The following is a 21,379-nucleotide window of genomic DNA, read 5'->3' on the forward strand; positions in this document are numbered from 1 at the left end:
ACAGACATATGGATCTTGGTGGCGTGTGTTTGTTTGTTTGTTTGTTTGTTTGTTTGTTTGTTTTTCAAGACAGGGTTTCTCTGTGTAGCCCTGGCTGTCCTGGAACTCACTCTGTAGACCAGGCTGGCCTNNAACTCAGAAATCNGCCTGCCTCTGCCTCCNNAGTGCTGGGATTAAAGGCGTGTGCTACCATGCCCGGCTGATGGCTTTTACTTTGACTGTGGGTACATGTTCACTTCATAGAAGTGTCCTGGTGGCTGCCTTTTTTTTTTTCTTTCTTTCTTTCTAGAAAACCGTTGAACTCTTCTCCAAAGATAATGCTATCACATCATAGTTTCAATTACATGTCTTACATACATGGTAGCTTTTAAAAGATGGATGGTTGAGGGGAGACGTATGTAGTAGTAGCTAAATGATAGGTGTTAGCACTTGCTTCTAGCCTGGTGCAAACTGGTAGTTCTGTAACTAACAAGACCCCGCTCCTCACTTCCCCTTGATGGGGGAAGAGGGGCTGTGATCAGGATGTAAAGTGAGTGAATGAATGAATGGACAAGAAAAAAACAATATAAAAATTGGACATTTTGATTTTTTGTTTGTTTGTTTGTTTGTTTGTTTGTTTTCGAGACAGGGTTTCTCTGTATAGCCCTGGCTGTCCTGGAGTTCATTCTGTGTTGCCAAATCTTTCCAGTCTTGGGAGAATATATCTGTTCCGAGTTTCCTGTGAATTTAATATCTGTTCCACATAGGGTGAATGCATGTCATATGAAATGACTGTTTCCTTAAATCACTTCAAATTAATATTTCTATAGGATTTAACTTCTTTATAACCTTGGGGGGGTGCCTATTGTGTACAGGTAGATCTTGCATAGTAACTGGATAAACTAAGGTGGACTTTCTAACAGCCTTGGGTCACCCCTTTTCTAAATTCTTCTGTGGGAAGCAGCCCCCAAGACAGGGCACTGGCTCACTGCCAAGCCCCGTGATTCCCTGCTTGTTTACCAAGCACCTGAATGATCACACATACTGAATGATCATGTGCTGCCATAGCGTCATACAGCATGATATTGAGTCACTGGCCTATCAATGCGCACCCTGTCTGCATGCATGGCTCGTGTACAGAGCGTGCTGAATGCTGATTGGATGATGAAGAGTGATGAGAGATGAGTGCAGAGGGTGGAAGGGGATAAATTGGGTGATTCCCCCATAATAAACGGAATATAGCTGAAGCAAGAGAGGAATAGGAATAGAGCTGAGTAGAGCTGAAGCTAGAGAGCTGCTGTAGAGAGAATAAAGGAAGCTGCAGCGGGAAGCTGCAGAAGCTGCTCAAACCCTGCCTTGGCCTACGTGTCGTCTTTGCCCCACCTCTGCGGGACGGAGTTTGGGGTGCCACCTGTGTCTGAGTATTTTTCTTATTTTCATCTATAAATCTTTCTGAGGCTTGTCTCTTATCAGTCCGTTTTTCTTATTTGGGACAAAAAAACCACTATGGCTATTAAGGATAAAATATGAACTACCAGACTGATAATAATTATAATCAGTATTATGTCAATCTCAAGTCATTTATCTTTTCATTTTGTGCTTTTATTTTCAAGCCACCTAAAGTAGCATTAAATGGAGTCCTTATGCCCAATATTATATTTCCCATTTTCACATGGGAAAGAGTCTCCCTTTTAATATTAAACTCTGAGGATTTCCCAAGTATTTTTCCAAATCTGATGACTTATTCATTTGTCCGCAGCTTGTGCGACTTCTCTGTTCATGTGGTCATACTCCATGTGGGGTGCCAAATTTTGTTTTTTAACTAAATCTTAATCATTGTTTTACCATGCTTCTGAGTCTCATGCTAGGATGAAAACCTGCCAGCTCAGAGAGGCGGAGGAAGCACCCAGCTGACCTTCCTCCTCAGCCAACGCTTTGCACTGATTTTGTAGTCCTTCCACCCCCTGTATTGGCCATTCCACCCCCTGGTCTATAGGTTGCCAAGAATTCTATTAGTTTTGGTTCCATCAGTCATTGATGAACCATCAATAAACCATGCATTAGCCAAATTCTGTGACCATTCCATTGGTCCCCACAGTTCAATAGGTGCATCTTTTGTGGGTCGGGTGAGCAGTTAGACAGTTTGAGAGATTTCCTCAGTGCAGAGGCACAGACCCCTTTGCTACCACACCCTGGTCATGAGGGAATTCAGATACGAACCAATTCTACTGTAAGACCTTTCCTTTCATGGCTAATGCCTTTGAATGGATCCAATCCATTATTGTAAGGGGTGCCCTTCTGACCATAGGGTAGTTGGCAGTGACCGAGTATAAAGTTCTGTGTGCCTTGTAAAATGTCCAGATTTGTTTTGCAAAGAGACAGTATGTATTCTCTGTACATGGAGTGCATTTGCGATAGAAGCCACAAAGCAAATCCTTGCTTTATGAAGAGTCCCCAGTTACCAGGTTAGCATGCACAGAGATGAGCCTAAGTTCACCAGTAAATATGACATCCATAACTAGGGTATGTAGCGGTTCCCAACTAAATCTTCTTAAATAAATGGCAGCTGTGCTCTCTGCCCCACACCTTCTCAAGCACAGTGGCTCTCTTCCTCCTCCAGGCATAGCGGACCTCCTCCTCCTTCTCCTTCCTCCCTGTCTTTTGCACTGGAATCCTCCAAGTCCCATCTCCATCTGCCTTGCCCAGCCACTGGCGTCCAGCGGCTTCATTTACCAATCAGAACCAACTGTGGGTAGGATCCCTCAGTGTCTCACACGTGGATTCTTGTGTAAACAGTTTTGGGGACCAAAAGTAATCCAGTACAAGCAGCATTAGGCCAAACCCACTACAATGGCATCGTTTGGCTCAGTATTGGTCAGGGTTACGTGCACAGATGAGTTCACTGGCAATTGCAAAGCTATTCCCTTTGGACATTAGTTGCCTTTCTAGTAATCTGTAAATATGTCTTGTAATTTTTCTAGTATGTAAACATATCACTTAATACCAAACAACAAAAATGTCTTTTTTATCTAAGAAGAAAACTCAAAAGGTAATGTCAAAAATGGCATGGGCCATTTGGCCATTTATGGTCTAATATTCTAACATGAAATTAAGACACATGGTCTAAAAATACCCAGTTTTCATTTCATGCCAGTAAGGCAAATGTGCTTTTGGCAAATTATCATTTAAAAATGTTAGCATTTTTTTTCCATGCCTGAAAGGCATTTGTTATGTCTTTATAAGTTAGTTTGGACTGTATTGGCTGTCCTTAGTCAGAAGGTCTCTCCTGCTTGAATCTAATCTTTATCAGTCTTGATGGAATCCATAGCTTTCTTCTCCTGTAGAAACAAAGACAAGACTTCTTCCCCGGTGTAACACCTATCCCAGGTTCCATTCTGAAGTCAACATACCTTTAAAATATGCAGGATGACTTAATTCAGCAGTGGTTTCTATTATCCAGTGTCTCTCCATTGCTGCTGTTTCTTTCTTATTAGCATTTAAAAATTTAAAGTTAATAAAGGACTATGTAATCTGTCTCTGGGAGTCTTTATTACTCCTTTCTGTTTATTAAGCATATCTTTTAAAGTATGATTAGATCTTTCTGTAACTGCTTGTCCTATAGAATTGTGTGGTATGTCTGTAATAAGCTTTATGTTGTAATATGCAAGAAACATATCTTGGAGCATTGTCAGTTTTAATTTGTACAGGTATCTTAGTAATAGCCGTAACTGCTAGTAAATATGTAATTATAGTATTTACCTCCTGAAGAGACCAATCTGGATCCCAAGATTTGGTGAAATTATTGTTACATCTGCTCCTATGTCTACTAAACCTTTAGTTTCAATGCCATTTATTTGTATTTTTAGCTTTGATCTCTGATCATTTACAGCATTTTGCCAAAATACTTGTTTTCTGGTCTCTTCTGAATTTTTTGTTGTACGATTGAAGCTGCTCTGTCCCTGATTACATTAGTAGGCATTAAATCTTTTAATCGGTCTGTGGATGAGTGTCTCTGATGCTGATAGGGTTGTTTTGCCTGTGCCTTGTTAACCTGCATTCATTAGTCCAATACCTGCCTTTGCCACATCTTCTGCATACTCCATCCTGAAGGCTGGGGCCATCTTTTTTGGATTATCTCTAGAAAAAAAACATTGTTTCTAGGAATGCTTGGCCCACAATTCCTTTTCAAATGACCTAGCTTAACCAAAATTAAAACATCTGCAACCTCAATGCGTTACTTAGCTCGACTCTTAGCTGTCAGAAATAGTAACCAGACCTGGTGTCTGCTTCTGTCACCTTCGACTTCTAACTACCATGCATATGTGCATCTCTGTCCACGGTGGCTAGGCTGGTATCCAGACTGGCAATGCCTGCTCTTCTGCCTGAAACTTGGCATCCAGCCTGATGGCCAGAGGCCAAGTGACAAGACAAGACCATTGGGGGAAGAGAGGACTCCGTCATCACCTTCCTCAGTGAGTGGGGCACTGGCAAGCATGTACCTTGGGCAGTTTTTGTTGCCCTGGAAGCCACGGTTATTGATGAAGTTCATATTAGTCTCTACTACCAGCTCTTCCACCCTAAGCAGCTCATCACAAGCCAAGAGGATGCTGCCAGTAAATATTCCCGTGGCCACTACACCATTGCAAGGAGCTCATTAGCCTTGTCTTGGACAGAATTTGCAAACTGGCTAACCATTGCACAGGTCTTTGGGGCTTCTTGGTTTTCTATAGCTTTGGCAAGGGAACTGGCTCTGGGATAGAGAGCGTCTCTGTTGATTACCAAAAGAAATCCAAGCTGGAGCGCTCCATTAACCTTTCCCTGTAGGTTTCCACTGCTGTGGTTGAGCTCTACAGCTCCATGCTCATCACCCACACCACCTTGGAGCTCTCTGATTGTGCCTTCATGATAGACAGTGAAGTCATCTATAACATGTCTAGAAACCTCAACACTGAGTGCCCGACTTAGACTAACCTTAATCACCTTATTAACCTGATTAGTGTCTTCCATCACTGCTTCCCTCAGATTTGATGGAGCCCTGAATGTTGATCTGACAGAGTTCCAGACCCGCCTGGAGCTCTCCCCTCACATCCACTTCCCTCTGGCCACTTATGCTCCAGTCGTCTCTGCTGAGAAAGCCTACCAGGAGCAGCTTTCTGTAGCAGAGATTACTAGTGCCTGCTTTGAGCCAGCCAACCAGAAGGTGAAATGTGACCCTTGTCATGGTAAATACATGGCTTGCTGCCTATTGTACCCCGGTGGTGTGGTTCCCAAAGATATCCATGCTGCTATAGCCACCACCAAGACCAGGAGCAGCATCCAGCTTGTGAACTGGTACCCCACTGGCTTCAAAGTAGGCATTAATTACCAGCCTCCCACTGTGGTACCTGGAGCAACCTGGCCAAGGTCCAGAGAGCTGTGTGCATGCTGAGCAACACCACAGCCATTGCTGAGGCCTGGGCTCATGTAGACCACAAGTTTGATCTGTTGCATGCCAAGCATGCCTTTGTGCACTGGTATGTGGGTGAGGACCTGGCTGCCCTAGAGAAGGATTATGAGGAGGTTGGTGTGGGTTCTGTTGAAGCTGAGGGTGAAGAAGGACAGGGATACTAGTTGCTGCATCATGTTCAGTTCCAGCATTGGGGGAAGGCATCCATGCTAGTGTGTCATTTTGTTCTGTGATCACTTCTCCATGTGTACTTTAAGGGTTTTCCCATGATGTCTCAAAGTAAAAGCTTTAAGAAAAAAAAATCTCGCTGTGTGGTAGTGGTGCACACCTTTAATCCCAGCACTGGGGAGGCAGAGGCAGGCAGATAGATTTCTGAGTTCGAGGCCAGCCTGGTCTACAAAGTGAGTTCCATGGCAGCCAGGCCTGCACAGAGAAACCCTGTCTTGAAAAACCAAACAACAACAACAACAACTCCCCATTTATAGTTTGGTTTTCTCTTTCTCTTTTTTTTTCTTTCTTTTCTTCCCTCCCCCTCTTTCTTCTCTCTCTCTCTCTCTCTCTCTCTCTCTCTCTCTCTCTCTCTCTCTTTCTTTCTTTCTTTCTTTCTTTCTGAGTTAATTTTGTTATCTAACCACTTTGCTGAAGGTGTTTATCAACAGTAGGAGTTCCCTGATAGAATTTTTAGGATCATTTATGTATGCTATTATATCATCTTCAAATAGAGATACCTTGGCATCTTCCTTTCCAAATTGTATCCCCTTGATCTCTTTTACTTGTCTTATTGCTCTAGCTAGAACTTCCAACACTATATTGGATAGCTGCAGAGAGCAGCCTTGCCTTGTCCCTGATTTTAGTGGAATTGCTTTAAGTTTCTCTCCATTGAATTTGATGTTGGTCATTGGCTTTCTGTGTACTGCCTTTATTATATTCAGTTATGCGCCTTGTATCCCTGCTGTCTCCAAGACTTTTAACATGAAGGGTGCTGGATTGTGCCAAAGGCTTTTTCAGTATCCAATAGATAAATGCATTTGTAGAGGAATAAAATCACATTTAAAGTCTTGGCCTTCCTCATTCCTAGAATAGCAGTTATAGTGATTGACACAATTAGGAACAGATCCTACTGGGTTTGGAGGGAATCGGACTAGGAGTGACATGTCTGCGACAGATCATAAGGAAGACTGAGAAGTGAGAGTTGGCCTCACAAGCCTGGAAAGGTTTGAGCTTCAACCTCCCTGCTGATTATCAGTTCCAACCGGCCCTCGCCAGGTTTCCCATCAGACCTTGAATGGGGTCAGTGTTTCTGGGAAGGAGTCAGAAGGCACAATCATCGACAAGCTCGGCTACTCTGGAATATAACTACATGTGGGATTTTCTTCCTGAACATAATTTCAGCCTTACCAGAAAGGTTAGGAGATTGTAGACAATTCCCAGGTACCTCTCATACAATTCTATAGAATTAACGTTTTTACCACATGGACTCTACTTCCACACATTTCTCTCTTCATATATATTTATATCTCTTGTTATGTGAATGCGTTGCAGACAGTAGTCTTTTATACAGACTCTTAAATGTCTAATTCTTAAAGCCAAGACTCAGTGTTATATGGTTAGAGTACAATTTTCAGAACTTAAAATTTAACTTTAATGTAGTACATAGTATTTTTAGTGTGTTGTTTGAAGTGTGGACATCTTGATGAATAATCATTCGTCAAAAGTTGAGGTTAAAATGTTAGGTACTTGGTCTGCTTGTGTCTCGGGCATGCATGACAGACAGTTTTCATAGTTCACTAGCTCCTCTCCTTTCTTATGCAGTGGCTTCCTTTACAGATGGGGTTGCTTCCCGCTCTGTACAAACTGTGCTTTGGCTTTGTTCTGAGGTGGCTTTCTCCAGCTCTCCTAAACCCTGCACCCTTGGCAGTGTTGGTCATGGATGCAACCCCAAGGATGGATGCCTGATGCCCCGGCTTGGGTTGAGAAAAGGCTACCGAGTTCTTTCTGGGCACAGAGGAGAAGTTTGCAGTTAGGGTCACTGGAGACTCACGTCAGATGCTGTTAAAATGTGGTACCTTGGGTATTATTTATAGGCTTGAGGCTTTACCTGACAGTAATGAGCCAGAGACTAGATTGGAGGTAGAAGTTAGGTGATAATTTAGAAGAGGAACTGTATTAAGCCCAGTGCTAAATTGGAAGCAAAAATAGTTTAAAAACAAATCAGCAGTTTGATTTTAGCATCCACTCAGTCATGCATTCAAACTGATTTTCTTTAAACAGTCAAATACAAATGTTCAAACATTTTCCCTTTCATTAAACCTGTAGTACTCATCCCATGGATGCCAGCTCTTCATGACAAGATTGCCATCATGAGGAAGTGAGCGCCTGTTTCCCTCGGTCCCTCCCTCCCTGGTCCTCTCTTCCTTCATTGTTGCTGTGTTGAGCATCAGTGCAGCTAGCAATGTAGCTAATGTACCTTGCCTAGAAGCTGGCATTGCTAGTCACATAGGTAAAACCATTGAAGATTTAAAAAGTACTCCAAGGGGGGCTGGGGAGGTGGCTCAGCGGGTACAAACACTTACTGCTCTTCCATAAGTCCTGAGTTCAAATCCCAACAACCCCATGGTGACTCACAAGCACCCGTAATGAGATCTGACGCCCTCTTCTGGCACATTTGAAGTCAGCTACAGTGTACTTATGTATAATAATAATAAATAAATCTTTAAAAAAAAAAAAAAGTACTCCAAGAAAGGATAGCGTGAATGAAAGTACTTGACCTTTAGTGTTATTTGTGATTTTAAGATAACTTAGGAAACTTAAATAATATTCCATTTATCTTCATCTATTTCCCTCCCCTACTCCTACAGTTGTATTTCTACATAAAAGACAGCTGTTGCCCTTTGTCTGAAACAGTAAGAAAGCTTATGAAAACCTATAGACGTAATTGGAATTGGGGCATACGTTTACTCCACATTTGTAGGAAGTTTAACCCTTAAGTTTGCATTTTATGAAACTAAATGCAAACAGTGTCACCCATCCTGTGTACAGTGACATGAAAGTGAACGTGTGGGCATGTCCCTGCAGATGGGAGGACTGAAGGAGCGAGCAGACCAGATATGTGAGACTGTTCTTCTTGTAAATCCAGCTCTGGGGTTGTCATCCTCATCGCTGATTTCTATTTGAGGATTAGAGGGCATGTAGCTGATAGTGACATTTTCTCTTGGGGCTTCCCTCTTCCTCCTCCTCCCCCTCCTTTCCTGCCCTTCTCTTCCTTTCCCTCCTCCCTCTACTTCCTGAGTGCTGGGAGTCTAAACTTGGGCCGCCATGCCCAGCTTTCTTGAGTGTATCTTTAATTTTTTTAAGAAAAAAATATTTGGCCGGGCATGGTGGCACATGCCTTTAATCCCAGCACTCGGGAGGCAGAGGCAGGCGGATTTCTGAGTTCGAGGCCAGCCTGGTCTACAAAGTGAGTTCCAGGACATCCAGGGCTATACAGAGAAACCCTGTCTCGAAAAACCAAAAAAAAAAAGAAAGAAAGAAAGAAAGAAAGAAAGAAAGAAAGAAAGAAAGAAAGAAGGAAAAAAATATTTGACATGTATGAGTGTCTTGTCTTCATGCATGCCACATACATGCCTGGTGCCTGAGGAAACTGGAAAATGGTGTTGGATCTTCAGGAACTGGAGTTACAGACAGTTGTAAGCCACCATTGGGTGCCAGAAATTGACACTGGATTTTCTGCAAGAGCATGTAGTGCTCATAACTGCTGAGCCATCTCTCCAGCCACCCCCACCCCCAAATAAACAGGATGTCATGTGACCCAGGTTTGTCTTAGGCTCACTACATAGCTGAGGCTGAACTGAGTGTTAAGACTACAGATATGTTCACCATATCTGGTTTATGCAGTACTAGGGATCAAACCCATAGCTTTGTTTGTGCTAGACACACTCACTGAATAATTGCCCCAGCTTCTTGAGTTTCAGTTTTTCTTTTCCCTCTCTTGTCTTCTCAGGAATGTACCCTTAGTCTATGGTGTGTTCTACTTTGTTGATATTTGTTAAAAATCAGTGGACTGGTGAGATGGCTTAGCAGTTAAGAGCACTGATTGCTCTTCCAGAGGTCCTGAGTTCAAATCCCAGCAACCACATGGTGGCTCATAACCATCTGTAATGAGAAACAAATAAAAACCTATGGGCCAGAGTGAGCAGGGACTGGAGCGAGTGGGGGCTGGAGCAAGAGGGAGAAGGGAAGGGGGGCAAAAATCAGTGCATTGTAACATTGAACTCTTAAGGTACCCAAGTAGGTCATAAAAAGAGGAGATTATATATTGAGGCTATTTATCAATCTGAATGAAATCTGGGGAGTCCGCGGATATAGCTTAGTTGACAAGGCTGACAGAGAAGGCTTTGCTAATGAAGACACCAAAATCAAGACGTCACACTAGGCTGAGTAAGGCCTTAGAAGAGAACTGGTATATTTATTGGCAACCTGGTAGACTGCCGACCAGCTGGCTTTTCTTGGGATGTGGCTCTTGGTGATGCCCTCTTTGTAAGTAGAAGTGACACTTAACAAACCAGGATGCTGTTGCGTAGGTTTCCAGAAGCTCATGGGTGTGTAGGCTGCTGGCCTTTGTGTGTGCTTTTTATAGGCCATTTGGTATATAAGCTGACGAGGCTGTCAGAGAGTTGGGAAGTACCTTTGACTAGATGTGTAAGGTCCATGGAAAGCTTAGGTGACCTGTTTTGCCTTTCCTGATTATTAAAATAGAATTTCAAATGGAGTTACCTAACTTGGTCCTGAGCTGTTTGTACTGTACAAGGAGTCAGTAAAGACTGATTATGGATTTTCCCACAGTAACAGGATAGTGATTGAAATCCAGTATTAAGCCCAAAATGTGACAGCACCAGTTACCACATCATGTAAATGTGGTAGAATAAAGATGATTTTATATAAATTAAATTGCTATGATTACAGAATTATGAGCAGGTATGAGAGGAACAAAGTCAAACATCATATAAATCATATTCCAAGAGCAGTGAATGAAGTTGCTTGACAGTTATCATCTTCCTCAGAGACGTTGGTGATGGTTGTGGTCAGGGTCTGAAGCAATGAGAGGAACCTTGTCCTCATTTCAGCTTGTGGGCCAGAGCTGCTTCCCTACCTTCTTGTAGGGAGCACTGTGCCTGCATATGGAGATAGTGGGAGAAACGCATCCTCCTGGTAAGACGGTACTCTATGGAAAAGCAGAAATAGTCTTCACATGTGACAGCCACAATGGGGGATAGCACTAGGATTGCAGGCAGGCTTCCCTGGCTCACAGTCCAGCACTGCAGAGTTCCAGCTGAGAACCGGGAAGTTCCTTTACCTTCTGTGTTGGTTTTCTCATCTGTGAGATTCAGGAAATAATAATCCCTCTGTTTTAGCCTTGCAGAAATTGAGTTAACGTATATGAAATGTTTAGAAGGTATATGTTGATAATCTGTACTTTGTTAGCATTCAGTTGCAGTTATTGCAGAAACATAACAAAGGGAGCCTCCCTAGTCATACACCTGCCTGTTTTGATGAATGATTTTAAAAGTTATGTTGGAAAGTCATGTGTGGTGACACACACCTTCAATTTCAACATTGCTAAGGAGGTAGGAATGGAAGAATCCCTGTAAGTTTGGGCCAGACTGGTCTGTATAGCAAGTTTCAGGCCAGCTAGTAAGACCCTAGCTAGTAAGACACAGTAAGACCCTGTCTCCAAACAAAACAAGAATACTGCATTGGCAGAAGGCTACATGTGTGATTCTATTCCCGTGTCACTGTACATGTGTATCTGCTGGAAGCGTTCTTGAGATAGCCAAGGTGTAGACATTGAGGACAGAGAGTGACTATGGCAGATCAAACAAGGGCTTGGAAGAAGGTGGCAGTACAAGGATTCTTGTGGTGATGGAGGTATTTCATGGCTTGAAAATACTCATTCGACACAAGTTGCCTGGTGTGGGGACAGTGAATAGTACATGAAATACTATTTCTTATAACTGTGTAAAAAGGACTTTAATTTTTTTCAAAACCTATATTTAATGATGGTTTTTAAGTGCTTTAACCTCCCTTTTAGCCTACCACCTACAAGAGATAGTGGGAAAGAAAGAATATAGGGGTAAGGGGGAGTGGACCTGTGTAGAAAGGTTCTTTGGAGCAACTCCCATCTGTGTTGTCTGGAAGTCGGCAGTTGAGTTCACAGGTCAGCAGCGGCAGCAGCTCGATCCACTCGCAGACACTTCACGGATGGGTACACCAGCAGGCCAGTTTGGTAGAGTCAGGATAGCAACAGCAGTGAGACGACCTAGCAGAGACGTGTTCTCTAAGTACCTTCACAGTGCGGAACAGTCCACTGGGGTCTTGGGATAAAGAGCAGAAAGATGAGTGACTGCTCGCTGGATGCCATGCAGTAGGGGGTGTAAGAGCCTCCTGATCACATTGAATTCAGGGTAGGTGGCTCAGGAGATGCCTTTCCTGACCTTTCAGTTCTCCCCCAGTCAGCTCCCTTCACTCTTGTTGTTGTTGGTGGTGGTGGTGGTGTTTTTTGTTGTTGTTGTTGTTGTTGTTGTTGTTTTCTGTGACAGGGTTTCTCTATGTAGCCCTGGCTGTCCTGGAACTCACTCTGTAGACCAGGCTGGCCTCAAACTCAGAAATCCGCCTGCCTCTGCCTCCCAAGTGCTGGGATTAAAGGCGTGCGCCACCACTGCCTGGCAATTCTCTTCATTCTTAAGGGTGGGTTTTCTCCTTTGTGTGTTGTTCATACTCTACTCAACATCCATTTACTAGGCTGTAGATTGTACATAGAATAGATGTTGGTTGACATTTGTCATGGCCCTGCACAGATGGTCATTAGTTACACAATTCAAATAAACTGGGGATGTTACTAAATGAGATTGTGATTATGAGAATGACTACTCAGCTATTAAAAGCAATGAATTCATGAAACTGTTAGGCAAATGGATAGAACTAGAAAATATCCTGAGAGAGGTAACCTAGTCACAAAAGAACACACATGGTATGCACTCACTGATAGTGGGAATTAGCCGAAAAGCTAGGAATACCCAAGATACAATTTATAGACCACATGAAGCTCAAGAAGAAGGAAGACCAAAGTGTAGGTACTTTGGTCCTTCTTAGAAGGGGGAACAAAATACTCAACGAGAGCAAATACGGAGATAAAGTATAGAGCAGAATCTGAAGGAAAGGCCATCCAGAGACTGCCCCACCTGGGGATCCATCCCATGTACAGTCACCAAACCCAGACAGTATTGTGGATGCCAACAAGCGCTTGCTGACAGGAGCCTGATATAGCTGTCTCCTGAGGGGCTCTACTAGTGCCTGACAAATACGGAGGTGGATGCTCTCAGCCAATCATTGAATTGAGCACAGCGCCCCCAATGGAGGAACTAAAGAAAGGACCCAAGCAGCTGAAGGGGTACAGTCCCATAGAAGGAACAACAATATGAACCAACCAGTACCCCCAGACCTCCCAGGGACTAAACCACCAACCAAAGAGTACACATGGAGTGACCCATGGCTCCAGCTGCATATGTAGCCGAGGATGGCCTTGTCAGTCATCAGTGGGAGGAGAGGTCCTTGGTCCTGTGAAGGCTCTATGCCCCAGTGTAGGGAAATGCCAGGGCCAGGAAGTTGGAGTGAGTGGGTTGGTGAGCAGGGGGAAGGAGGAAGGGATAGGGGGTTTTTGGAGGGGAAACCAGGAAAGGTGATAAAGTTTGAAATGTAAATAAATATCTAAATAAAAAGAACTTTGTTACTTTTCATTTATGTTATTAATATAAGAGTTTCCTTAGTTTAAAAAAACAGCAACTTGACCTATTCAGCAATGAATACTCCTTTAAAAAGCCATTATCGCCACTATCACAGTTGGGAGGGGAAAGTCACACAGCCTACAGGAAAGGCGGAAGGCGAGGATGAGGAGGTAGTACTAGTTAGGTCACCTTGCAGTCTGTTAAACACCCACTTCTTACCAAGGTCTAGGCAACTTTATCCAGATGTCCTGTGTGTGTAGGTCTGACCACAGGACACCTACCCTTTCTGTGCTGTATATGTGTTTGTTGGGTGCCTAGAGAAATTTTTATGGTTTTGAATATGCATTAGAGAAGTAGTATGCAATTAAAAATCTCCTTTCTTAAAAGTTCATGATAATTTATATATATATATATATTCATAAGTAGAATGAATTGGGATGTGTCACATTCCATAGGAAAACTAACAAAGATATCTAAAAAGTCTTGTGTGCTGCTACTCGTTAATAATGTCTTTACAGTGCTGGGTCAGCCTAAGAGATAGAGCACTGGGCTAAGGCCCTGGGTTCAGCGGTATGGATAATAAGGCACCTTCTCCATTGCTTCCATGATGAGAATTACCCTCTAGAAGATTCTGGTGTGTTTTGGTTTTCGAGTATTCCAAGGGCAGAGAGCACCTCAAAAGCTCGGTGTTATCCACCCAATTTCTTCCTTTGCCATCTTCCTTTACCAACTCAGAGAAGAGCCAGAAGTCTGTGGAGATTATAGGGTCTGTGGAAGGGTGAACCCCGCCCTCGTGTACCTAAGAGCATGGGAAGCCACCTGAGAAAATAGCTTGGAAGGTGGGCAGGGTTGGTAGCTAGCCTTGTGATGCCCAGCTGGCTGTGAACAGTTGAGTGTTAGGTGGTCATGATCTAGGATTGGCATCTAGCATTCTTCACAGGAGACTTAGTCTGTCCATACAATGTTTTTGTTTTTTAAGTTTGCTATTCTAGGGTCATTAGAAATATAAGAAAGAAAGGGAAAATCCTGAATTAAGTACAAGAATAAATTTTTAATGGATGAGGGAGCTCACTGTCTTGAAGGTTTTGTGTTTTGAGTTTTTTTTTTTTCTTTTTTTCCTTCTTTCTGTCTTTCTTTCTTTTTTGGGTACACAGAATAAAATGCCAGATCTAATCCCTTCACATGCTCCAAAGCAACGCGTAGGAAGGAACCTGTGAAACAGGCCCTTTTCAAGTCTCTTTTATCAGTTTTCCCAGGGAGAGGCTGGTGGGTTTCGTGGACAGAGGTTTTTAGCGGCTTAAGCTCCTGTAAATGGTGGAGGGAGAGACGGCAGTGACGTGTGAGGGATCATTAATTATTGCTCTTACTGATGGCTGCACAGGCTGTTGGGATCATAAATGTCAACCTGTCAAGAGACTGTGATAGGTCTAAAAAACCTGATTGAGTGCCTCAAAGCTGCCCCGGAGCGGAGACTAGACAGGCTCCTCTGTTTCTCGGCTGTGTGGAAGGTGTGGGTGAAGGGGGCTTCTTCTTTGTTGCTCGTTGTCTCTAGCTTTGGGGTTCTGTGCCGTGGGCTGCCTGGAGCAGAGGGTGTGAGCCCCCTGAGTTGACAGCAGGCCACAGCCACTGCTAGCAGCCTGGAGTGGGCGTGGGCTGCCAGCCACACAGCGCCAGGAGAGTAAGAGAGACGGGATGCGGGCTTTGACAGGCCTGACACAATTCATTTGGAAAATTTCAGGAGAGAACATGAGTAATAAAGACAGGAACAGTGACAGAACGGAGCAAACGCGGATCTCTGTCAGAGACAAACAGTTTGAAAAGGAGCAGCCCCGTTTGTTGCCGTCAGGCTGCCGTTGTAAATGTATCCCTGACTTGAAAGACTCAGTGCTAGTTACTGTCTGCTCTTGGCTAGCAGAGTCCAATTAGAGGAATTTCTCTCTGTAGACATTTGTTTTTTAAAAACACTGCACTTGTTTCCTCTGTCACATGATGAGCAGTGGCTGCCTTCAGACCATGAAATTGGACACCGGTTAAATAGGTGAAAGTTTTCTATAAGGTCTCACGTGGTGTCTTTGTCATTGCTAAACACTGGCCAAGAAGAGGGGTCTACAGTGTTGAGGGCCTGGCACGGGGTGTGCAGCCAGTGTGGGCATACCCAGCCTGGAGTAGTTCTCCAGGGGAAGCTCACTGGGAAAATGTGCTTTGTTGGCTCTTTATGAAGGACCTTAATTAGAAGTCACTTGGAACTCCTGGGGTGGGAACTCTATCGGGCTTGGCACTGCCGCTCCTCCTGCTGCTAATGAGCGTGCTCCTCTCTAAGGCGTGCTCGCTTCTGACAGTTACAGCTGAGTGTGAAAGTTATTTCTGTTCACCTTGCTCTCCGCATTTAACCCTTACTGCTCAAGTTCAGCATATGCAAATAGATTAATTAGATGGTCTCTGCCATTGATCCCCAAGCTGACAATGCTACAAGTTAGAGGGGCTGAAACTCAGAAGCAGAAGCCAGATAATCAAGGTTTGAGTTTTTTACTGTTAAGTCATTTTTAGGTCTTTTCTGAGAGTCTTTTTTTTTTTTTAACTGACTTTAAATTTATAATTGAATAGTTGAATTATTTAGGTCATTATTATGTAATTAGAATCTGTACAATAGACATCTGTTTCTCTTATTTAGGTAATTTACCCCACGGCACAAGGTTTCATTAAATAATTAGCAGAGGAGATATAAAATTCTTCCATAGCCATGATGCTGAGCCTGTAGACTTCTGTTTATTTCATTAGCTTCTAATTAAAACACCAAGTTGACCTGTGAGAAAAATGTTGGAGAATGACTTACTTCACGGAGAAGTGACATACAGTACAGCCCACCTCCTGATGATGGCCTGCAGCAGACAGTGGGGGAGTTTCAGCCCACCCCTCCTCATACCAGGGAGCATTAGAGGACACACTGGGGTTTCTTTCCATTTAATGTAAGGCCATCAATGAGGGCCGAGGAAGTCAGTGTGTATCCTAGAGCCTTACTGCTGAGGGTCTGTCTGGGAAGAGTGCCTTAGTTCTAAGCATGCAGTCTGCTGAGTGGTTCATCTTGGTGGAGAGCAGTGGTTCTCAGCCATGGGTCTTTCTACCCCTTTGGAAGTCAAATGACCCTTTCACAGGGTCACACGTCAGATATTCTGAATATTAGATATTTATAATATGATTCACAATGGCAGAAAAATTACAGTTATGAGTTGGCCACAGGGTAATTTTATTATTGGGGGTCACAGCATGAGAAAGGTTGGGACTACTGCTGTAGTCCTGTAAGACTGATGCTCACAGCACAGCTGTGCATAGATGATTTGGTTGTCCACTTACACAGAAATGAGGGCACCGACTCTTGGAGAAACAACTAGGGCCTAATGGCCGAGTAGGATGGCCAGTCGGTTGTAGCCAGAAACTGCCGGTAGAATCAGAAGCCTCCCATAGGCCCTGCTGTCTGAGAATAGCTCCTCTGTGTTTTCTTATAGAAACACAAAGGCTGAATGGCTAAAGGGAATCTCAGAATTGGACCACACACATTTGTTCCCTAGCGTTTTTGTTGGCACATGATCTGATGAGATGAAAGTAAGAAAAGAGATCCAGCCTGGGCCCTCCTAACTTGGAGGGGCTCCACCAAAGCAGATTTGGTGAAGAGACCTTGGCAATGAGACCATGCAGGCATGAACTTTTCTTCACATCGCCTTCTTGATGCCATTGAGTGCTGCAGGGCTCCTCTCCAGCGTCATCAAAGCCTGAAACCAGAAGTGTGTGTTCCCCAGTAGCAGGCACACTTGGACATTTGGGCCAGAGTCCTCAGAGAACCTGTGAATTCCAGCTCTGTGATTTTACAGAGGGGTTGAGGTGAGAGAGGCCCATGGTCAGAAGGGTCTTCTTACCCTTTTTACATTATAAATACATTAGCACCGTATGTGGCCTCTATGTTTAGCTTGCTTGCTCATTCATTCAATTGGCGGGGTCTCACTTTGTAGCCCAGCTGACCTCCAAGTTGCTACGTAGACCCAAATGGCCTTGAGCTTCCAGAGATCTGTCTGTCTTTACTTCCCAAGTTAAAGTTTTCAGTCTGGAGAGAAGGCTCAGAGGTAAAAGAACTGTCCCTTCTGTCCCAGAGGACTGGAGCTGAGTTCCCAGAGCCTACCCAGCTGGCCTCAGGCCTCCCACCACAACACACCCCTCTCCTCTCTTCCCTCCCTCTTCCCTCGCCACTCCCTCTTCTTCCTTTCTCCTCCCCTCTCCTCTCTGCACCCTCCTCAAAATAATTTAAAAGAGGTTTTCCACTTGTCTCCATTGTGAATGACCCAGGTTAAGGGACAGTACTTTAAAGAGATTCTTCAACTAGGACATGCAGTAGAGGTTTTTTGTTAGGTATCTAAATAGGGTTATTATCACAAATAGTGCCATTTTTGTGGAAAAGAAGCCCCAGGAGAGCAGTGTGGCTCATGGAGGTGAATTCCTTTTGTGGGGCTGTTTTGTAATGATTTACATTTAGATTGTTGTTTTTGCTTTTGCGGAGGCGGGAGAGGGGTGTCTGGCCTGTGTGGTGGCCTTAGTCACTGCACTGGGCAGCTTGGTTCAGCAGAGCTGGGGAGTAGGCTCAGCTTGCTATCAGTTGCTCTCATGGAGGGCTTGCTCAGTTGGTTTGTGGGAGAAAATGTCACACAGGGCTGAGAGCAGCGTGAGCTGGCAGCAGGGCCCGTGCTTTTGAAGAACGGTGCGGGGCGTCCGTCACAGGTGGCAGGGGCCAGAGCTGTGGACACACTGTCCATTCCACACAGGACAGGCTGGGAAGGTACAGAGATAGCCTGTGCCAACGAGTCCCAGCATGCTCCAGCTTCCCCCAAAACCCCTTCAAGTAGAGAGCAAGGACTGGTAGAGGGTTCGCTCGTTCGTCCCTCCAGTGCCCGCTGTAGCCGCCCACTGTAGCCCAGGAGGCACAGGAAGCACTAAACAGGTGAATGCTAAAGGAAGAGCTTGGTTCTCCTTCCGTGACAGACACCCAGCAGGCAAGGGGCTTAGGGTTAGCTTGCTTGTTGTGCTTTCAGAAGTTCCAGTTTATGCAGAAGGGAGGGTGTTTTCTTTACATCGCCTGCCATTGAAAACCGCAGGGCTCCCCTCTTTAGCATGCCCACATCCTGGTAGACAGGAAGAGTCTAGGGCAAGAGAGTCCTCCAAGCAACACCCCGCCCCCCCGGCCCCCCCCCCTAGCCAGACCCTGCCTGCACAGTTGGACCGCTTCCCACCCAGTCTCTGTAGCTTGAATACACTGATGCAGTGTTCACAGACACAGCCCGAGTGTGCTGTGCTAATCTCCTAGTGTCTGCTGTCTAGTCGGGTTACAGGACTAGCCCTCATGGGGCATGCTTCCACACAGGGGGATGACTCTAAGGCAGAAGAGAGGACAGGGACAGGTGCTCCATCCACAGGTCAGTCCAGGAACAACAAGACTTAGTTGAACATTTGACTGTAGCAAAGACTTAGGTTTCCTGTGGCCCTGGGTGAGCAATGCTGTGGGGAGAGAGCAGGGCGGTTCTGAGAGCAGAAGTCAAGGCAGTTGGGAGACAGATGTGAATGGGGTAAGACTCAAGGAAGAGAGGGTGCAGGTGGTCGTGCAGGTTCTCGATAGGCGCTTCTTTGAGTATTGTTGGAGGTAGGACGACTTGGGGGTCACTTGGCTGCAGTGTGAGGAACTAATTGGAGAGACGTGTGTCTACCTAGCCAGGTAACAATCCTGATCCCCACATGTCTTGTTTTGGTCAGATTCACAGTCCGAGAGCGAGGCCTCACCCGTGAAACGACGGCGACTAGTAGAGAACCCTGAGCAGCCTGAGGAGAGCGGCCGGTCGAAGCAGAAGAGCCGGCGCCGCTGCTTTCAGTGCCAGACCAAGCTGGAGCTGGTGCAGCAGGAACTGGGATCCTGTCGCTGTGGTAAGCCCCCCACCCACACCCCCAAGGCACCATACTGGTCCGTCCTGCCTCACACACGCGCTCTCCAATCAAGACTCTAGAAAGGAACAAACAGGTGCACATGAGACTGCAGACTACGTTCACTTAGAAGAGCTTTTAATATTCTCCACCCCTCAGCTATGGCTGAGTAGACACTTGCCTTGTGCAGCCCTTGTGGAGCCATTGAGGGACCAGCTTGAAGCAGCCACAACATCACCTTTCCTCCTCCATTGCTTAGCGCAGGGCCACCTGCCTCTTAAGACTCTGCACGCAGATGTGATTTCTAAACTATGTCCTGCACACAGTGAAACAAATCAGGCAAATTCTGCTTTTCTTCATATACCGAGGTGCAAAGATGAAATGATAGCTCACAGTTTTCCTGTCCCGTGGTCTGTGGAATAGAGTTGTCATCTGGCAGCCTCTGAGAAGTCTCCACCTTCCATTCTAAGAGGTGGGCTTTAACTCTGAGCTCCGTTGAGCTCTAGCTGTCCTATATTAAGGGCACTGGGAGTTGGCAAGTTGAGTTTGGCGGCATTGCTCTGTGCCTCAGCTGTCTGAGCTGTGTAAGTAGGGGAGCATGGGGTGGCCTGGCTTCTCAAAATCAGGTTGGGACATCCGTTCCTGGCATGACCCCTCTATGTTTGTCACTGTCCCTCCCTGTGGGGACAGGATGGGGAGGTGGGGTGTGGCGTTCATTTCTGCTGTGAATTGTGAGTAAAGAAGAGAGTTGGGTAGCGGGAGCAGACACTGCAGGGTTTTAGACTCGGCTTACCCTAGAACCCGTGGTGTGGCCCAGTGAGGCAGGGTAGTTCTGTGGCGAGCTAAGGACGTTTTGGCATCTGGTGGCTTTTTTCCATACTGACAGGTCTGTGTGGTCCCGGAGGTTGCAGGTTCTCGCTCTGCATTGAGATGAGCTGCGCTGGTCTTCAGCTCTGCATTCTGTTAGCTCCCCTTGCCCTTACTATACAGACTGCTTGATTCTCGGCTAGGGAGGTAGAAATAGTCTTGTTTCCTCAGCAGTGACTAGGTGTGTGGCAGTGTGTAGGATTTGCTGAGGGAGATGGTTGCTTGCTGCCTTGCCTCAGGCAGTGGCTAATGCTCCCAAAATTTCCTCTTCAGGCAGGCAAGGGAGTTTACAGAGTAGTTTAGAAGACGCAGGTCTCCACCTTTACCCTGAAGCTTGGATGCAAACCACTCAGTTTCCACAGGTCTTGGCACCCAGCTGAAAAACGTCAGGTAGTAGTTACCAGATGGCTCTGTGCCTCACCGGTCAGCTGCGCCGTCGGAGTGTCTCAGTCACCCTCACCCCTGACCAGGAGGTTGGATCTCTACATAGGGTTCACGATAGACCTGAGTTCTTTCTCAGTTAGGTAACAACATGTAGTTCCTTGACCAGTTCTAAGATAAAAGTCCCTTTAGGTGGGTCCTTCCTAGAGAGCTGGAGTTCACTCTGGTCAAGGAGAGCCTTAGACCATGAGCTCAGAAAGGTGACCGTGTCACCTGCCACTGTTTAAAGATGAAGGGCCTCAGGAGCGCATGCGCTCTGGGGCCGGCTCTGACAAACTGCTTTGTGCTGCTCTCCTGGCTGCCTGCTTGGATTCCTCTAGGAGAGGGTGGGCTGTGCTGTGTGGCGATTTCCTTGAGGATGCATGGAGTGTTGGGAAGATACAAACTGCCCTGGAAGGTGTTAGAGGGAAACGTATTTACTACTGAAAGGGAGCACTCAAAATAGTTGAACTTAAAACAGGATACTTCTCCACTGCAGAATAATCATTCTCTGTATATATTCCTGATCTTTTCTTCCATTCCCCTTCCATTCTGTACAGGTTATTAACTGCTGACAAGAAATTCACATCTCATAAATAATGCTTAAGAGCCATTGCTATATAAATTGAATGTGTTATGAATTGTGATGGGCCTTTTTGTAGCATTCAGTGCCTAGAGCAGGAAGAACAGAGGATGTCATTTTCATTAATTTCTAATGAGGTGCCAATTAAAGGCAGAGAAGACGCTCCGAAGGGAAGAGTGGCCAAGCTCCCCAGAATCCTCCGCCCCGGGGCTGTCATCCAAGCACTGCCAGCAAAGCCTTCTAAAAATCCCATTAAATTACAGTCTCATCGAGAGCACACACAGACACATTCAGCTTCCCTTTGATCTTCAAAAGAGCAATTTGTAAGGCGAGTTCTGAGCCTTCTCA

The 21,379-nt window shown here is 45.2% G+C and overlaps 1 protein-coding gene and 1 pseudogene across 2 annotated transcripts in view; both read left to right on the forward strand.

Moving 5' to 3' along the window:
• Nucleotides 1-21,379, forward strand: part of Zfand3 (zinc finger AN1-type containing 3) — a 188,909-nt gene that overhangs the window by 151,871 nt on the left and 15,659 nt on the right. For both annotated transcript variants that reach the window (XM_021221437.2, XM_029533007.1), the window contains one exon: nucleotides 18,997-19,164. In XM_021221437.2, coding sequence (XP_021077096.1) covers nucleotides 18,997-19,164 — 168 coding nt within the window. The remainder of the gene's footprint in view (nucleotides 1-18,996; nucleotides 19,165-21,379) is intronic.
• On the forward strand, nucleotides 3,623-5,589 carry LOC110338171 (annotated as a pseudogene).

The sequence above is a fragment of the Mus pahari genome, chromosome 21 (assembly GCF_900095145.1).
Source record: "Mus pahari chromosome 21, PAHARI_EIJ_v1.1, whole genome shotgun sequence".
Taxonomy (NCBI): domain Eukaryota; kingdom Metazoa; phylum Chordata; class Mammalia; order Rodentia; family Muridae; genus Mus; species Mus pahari.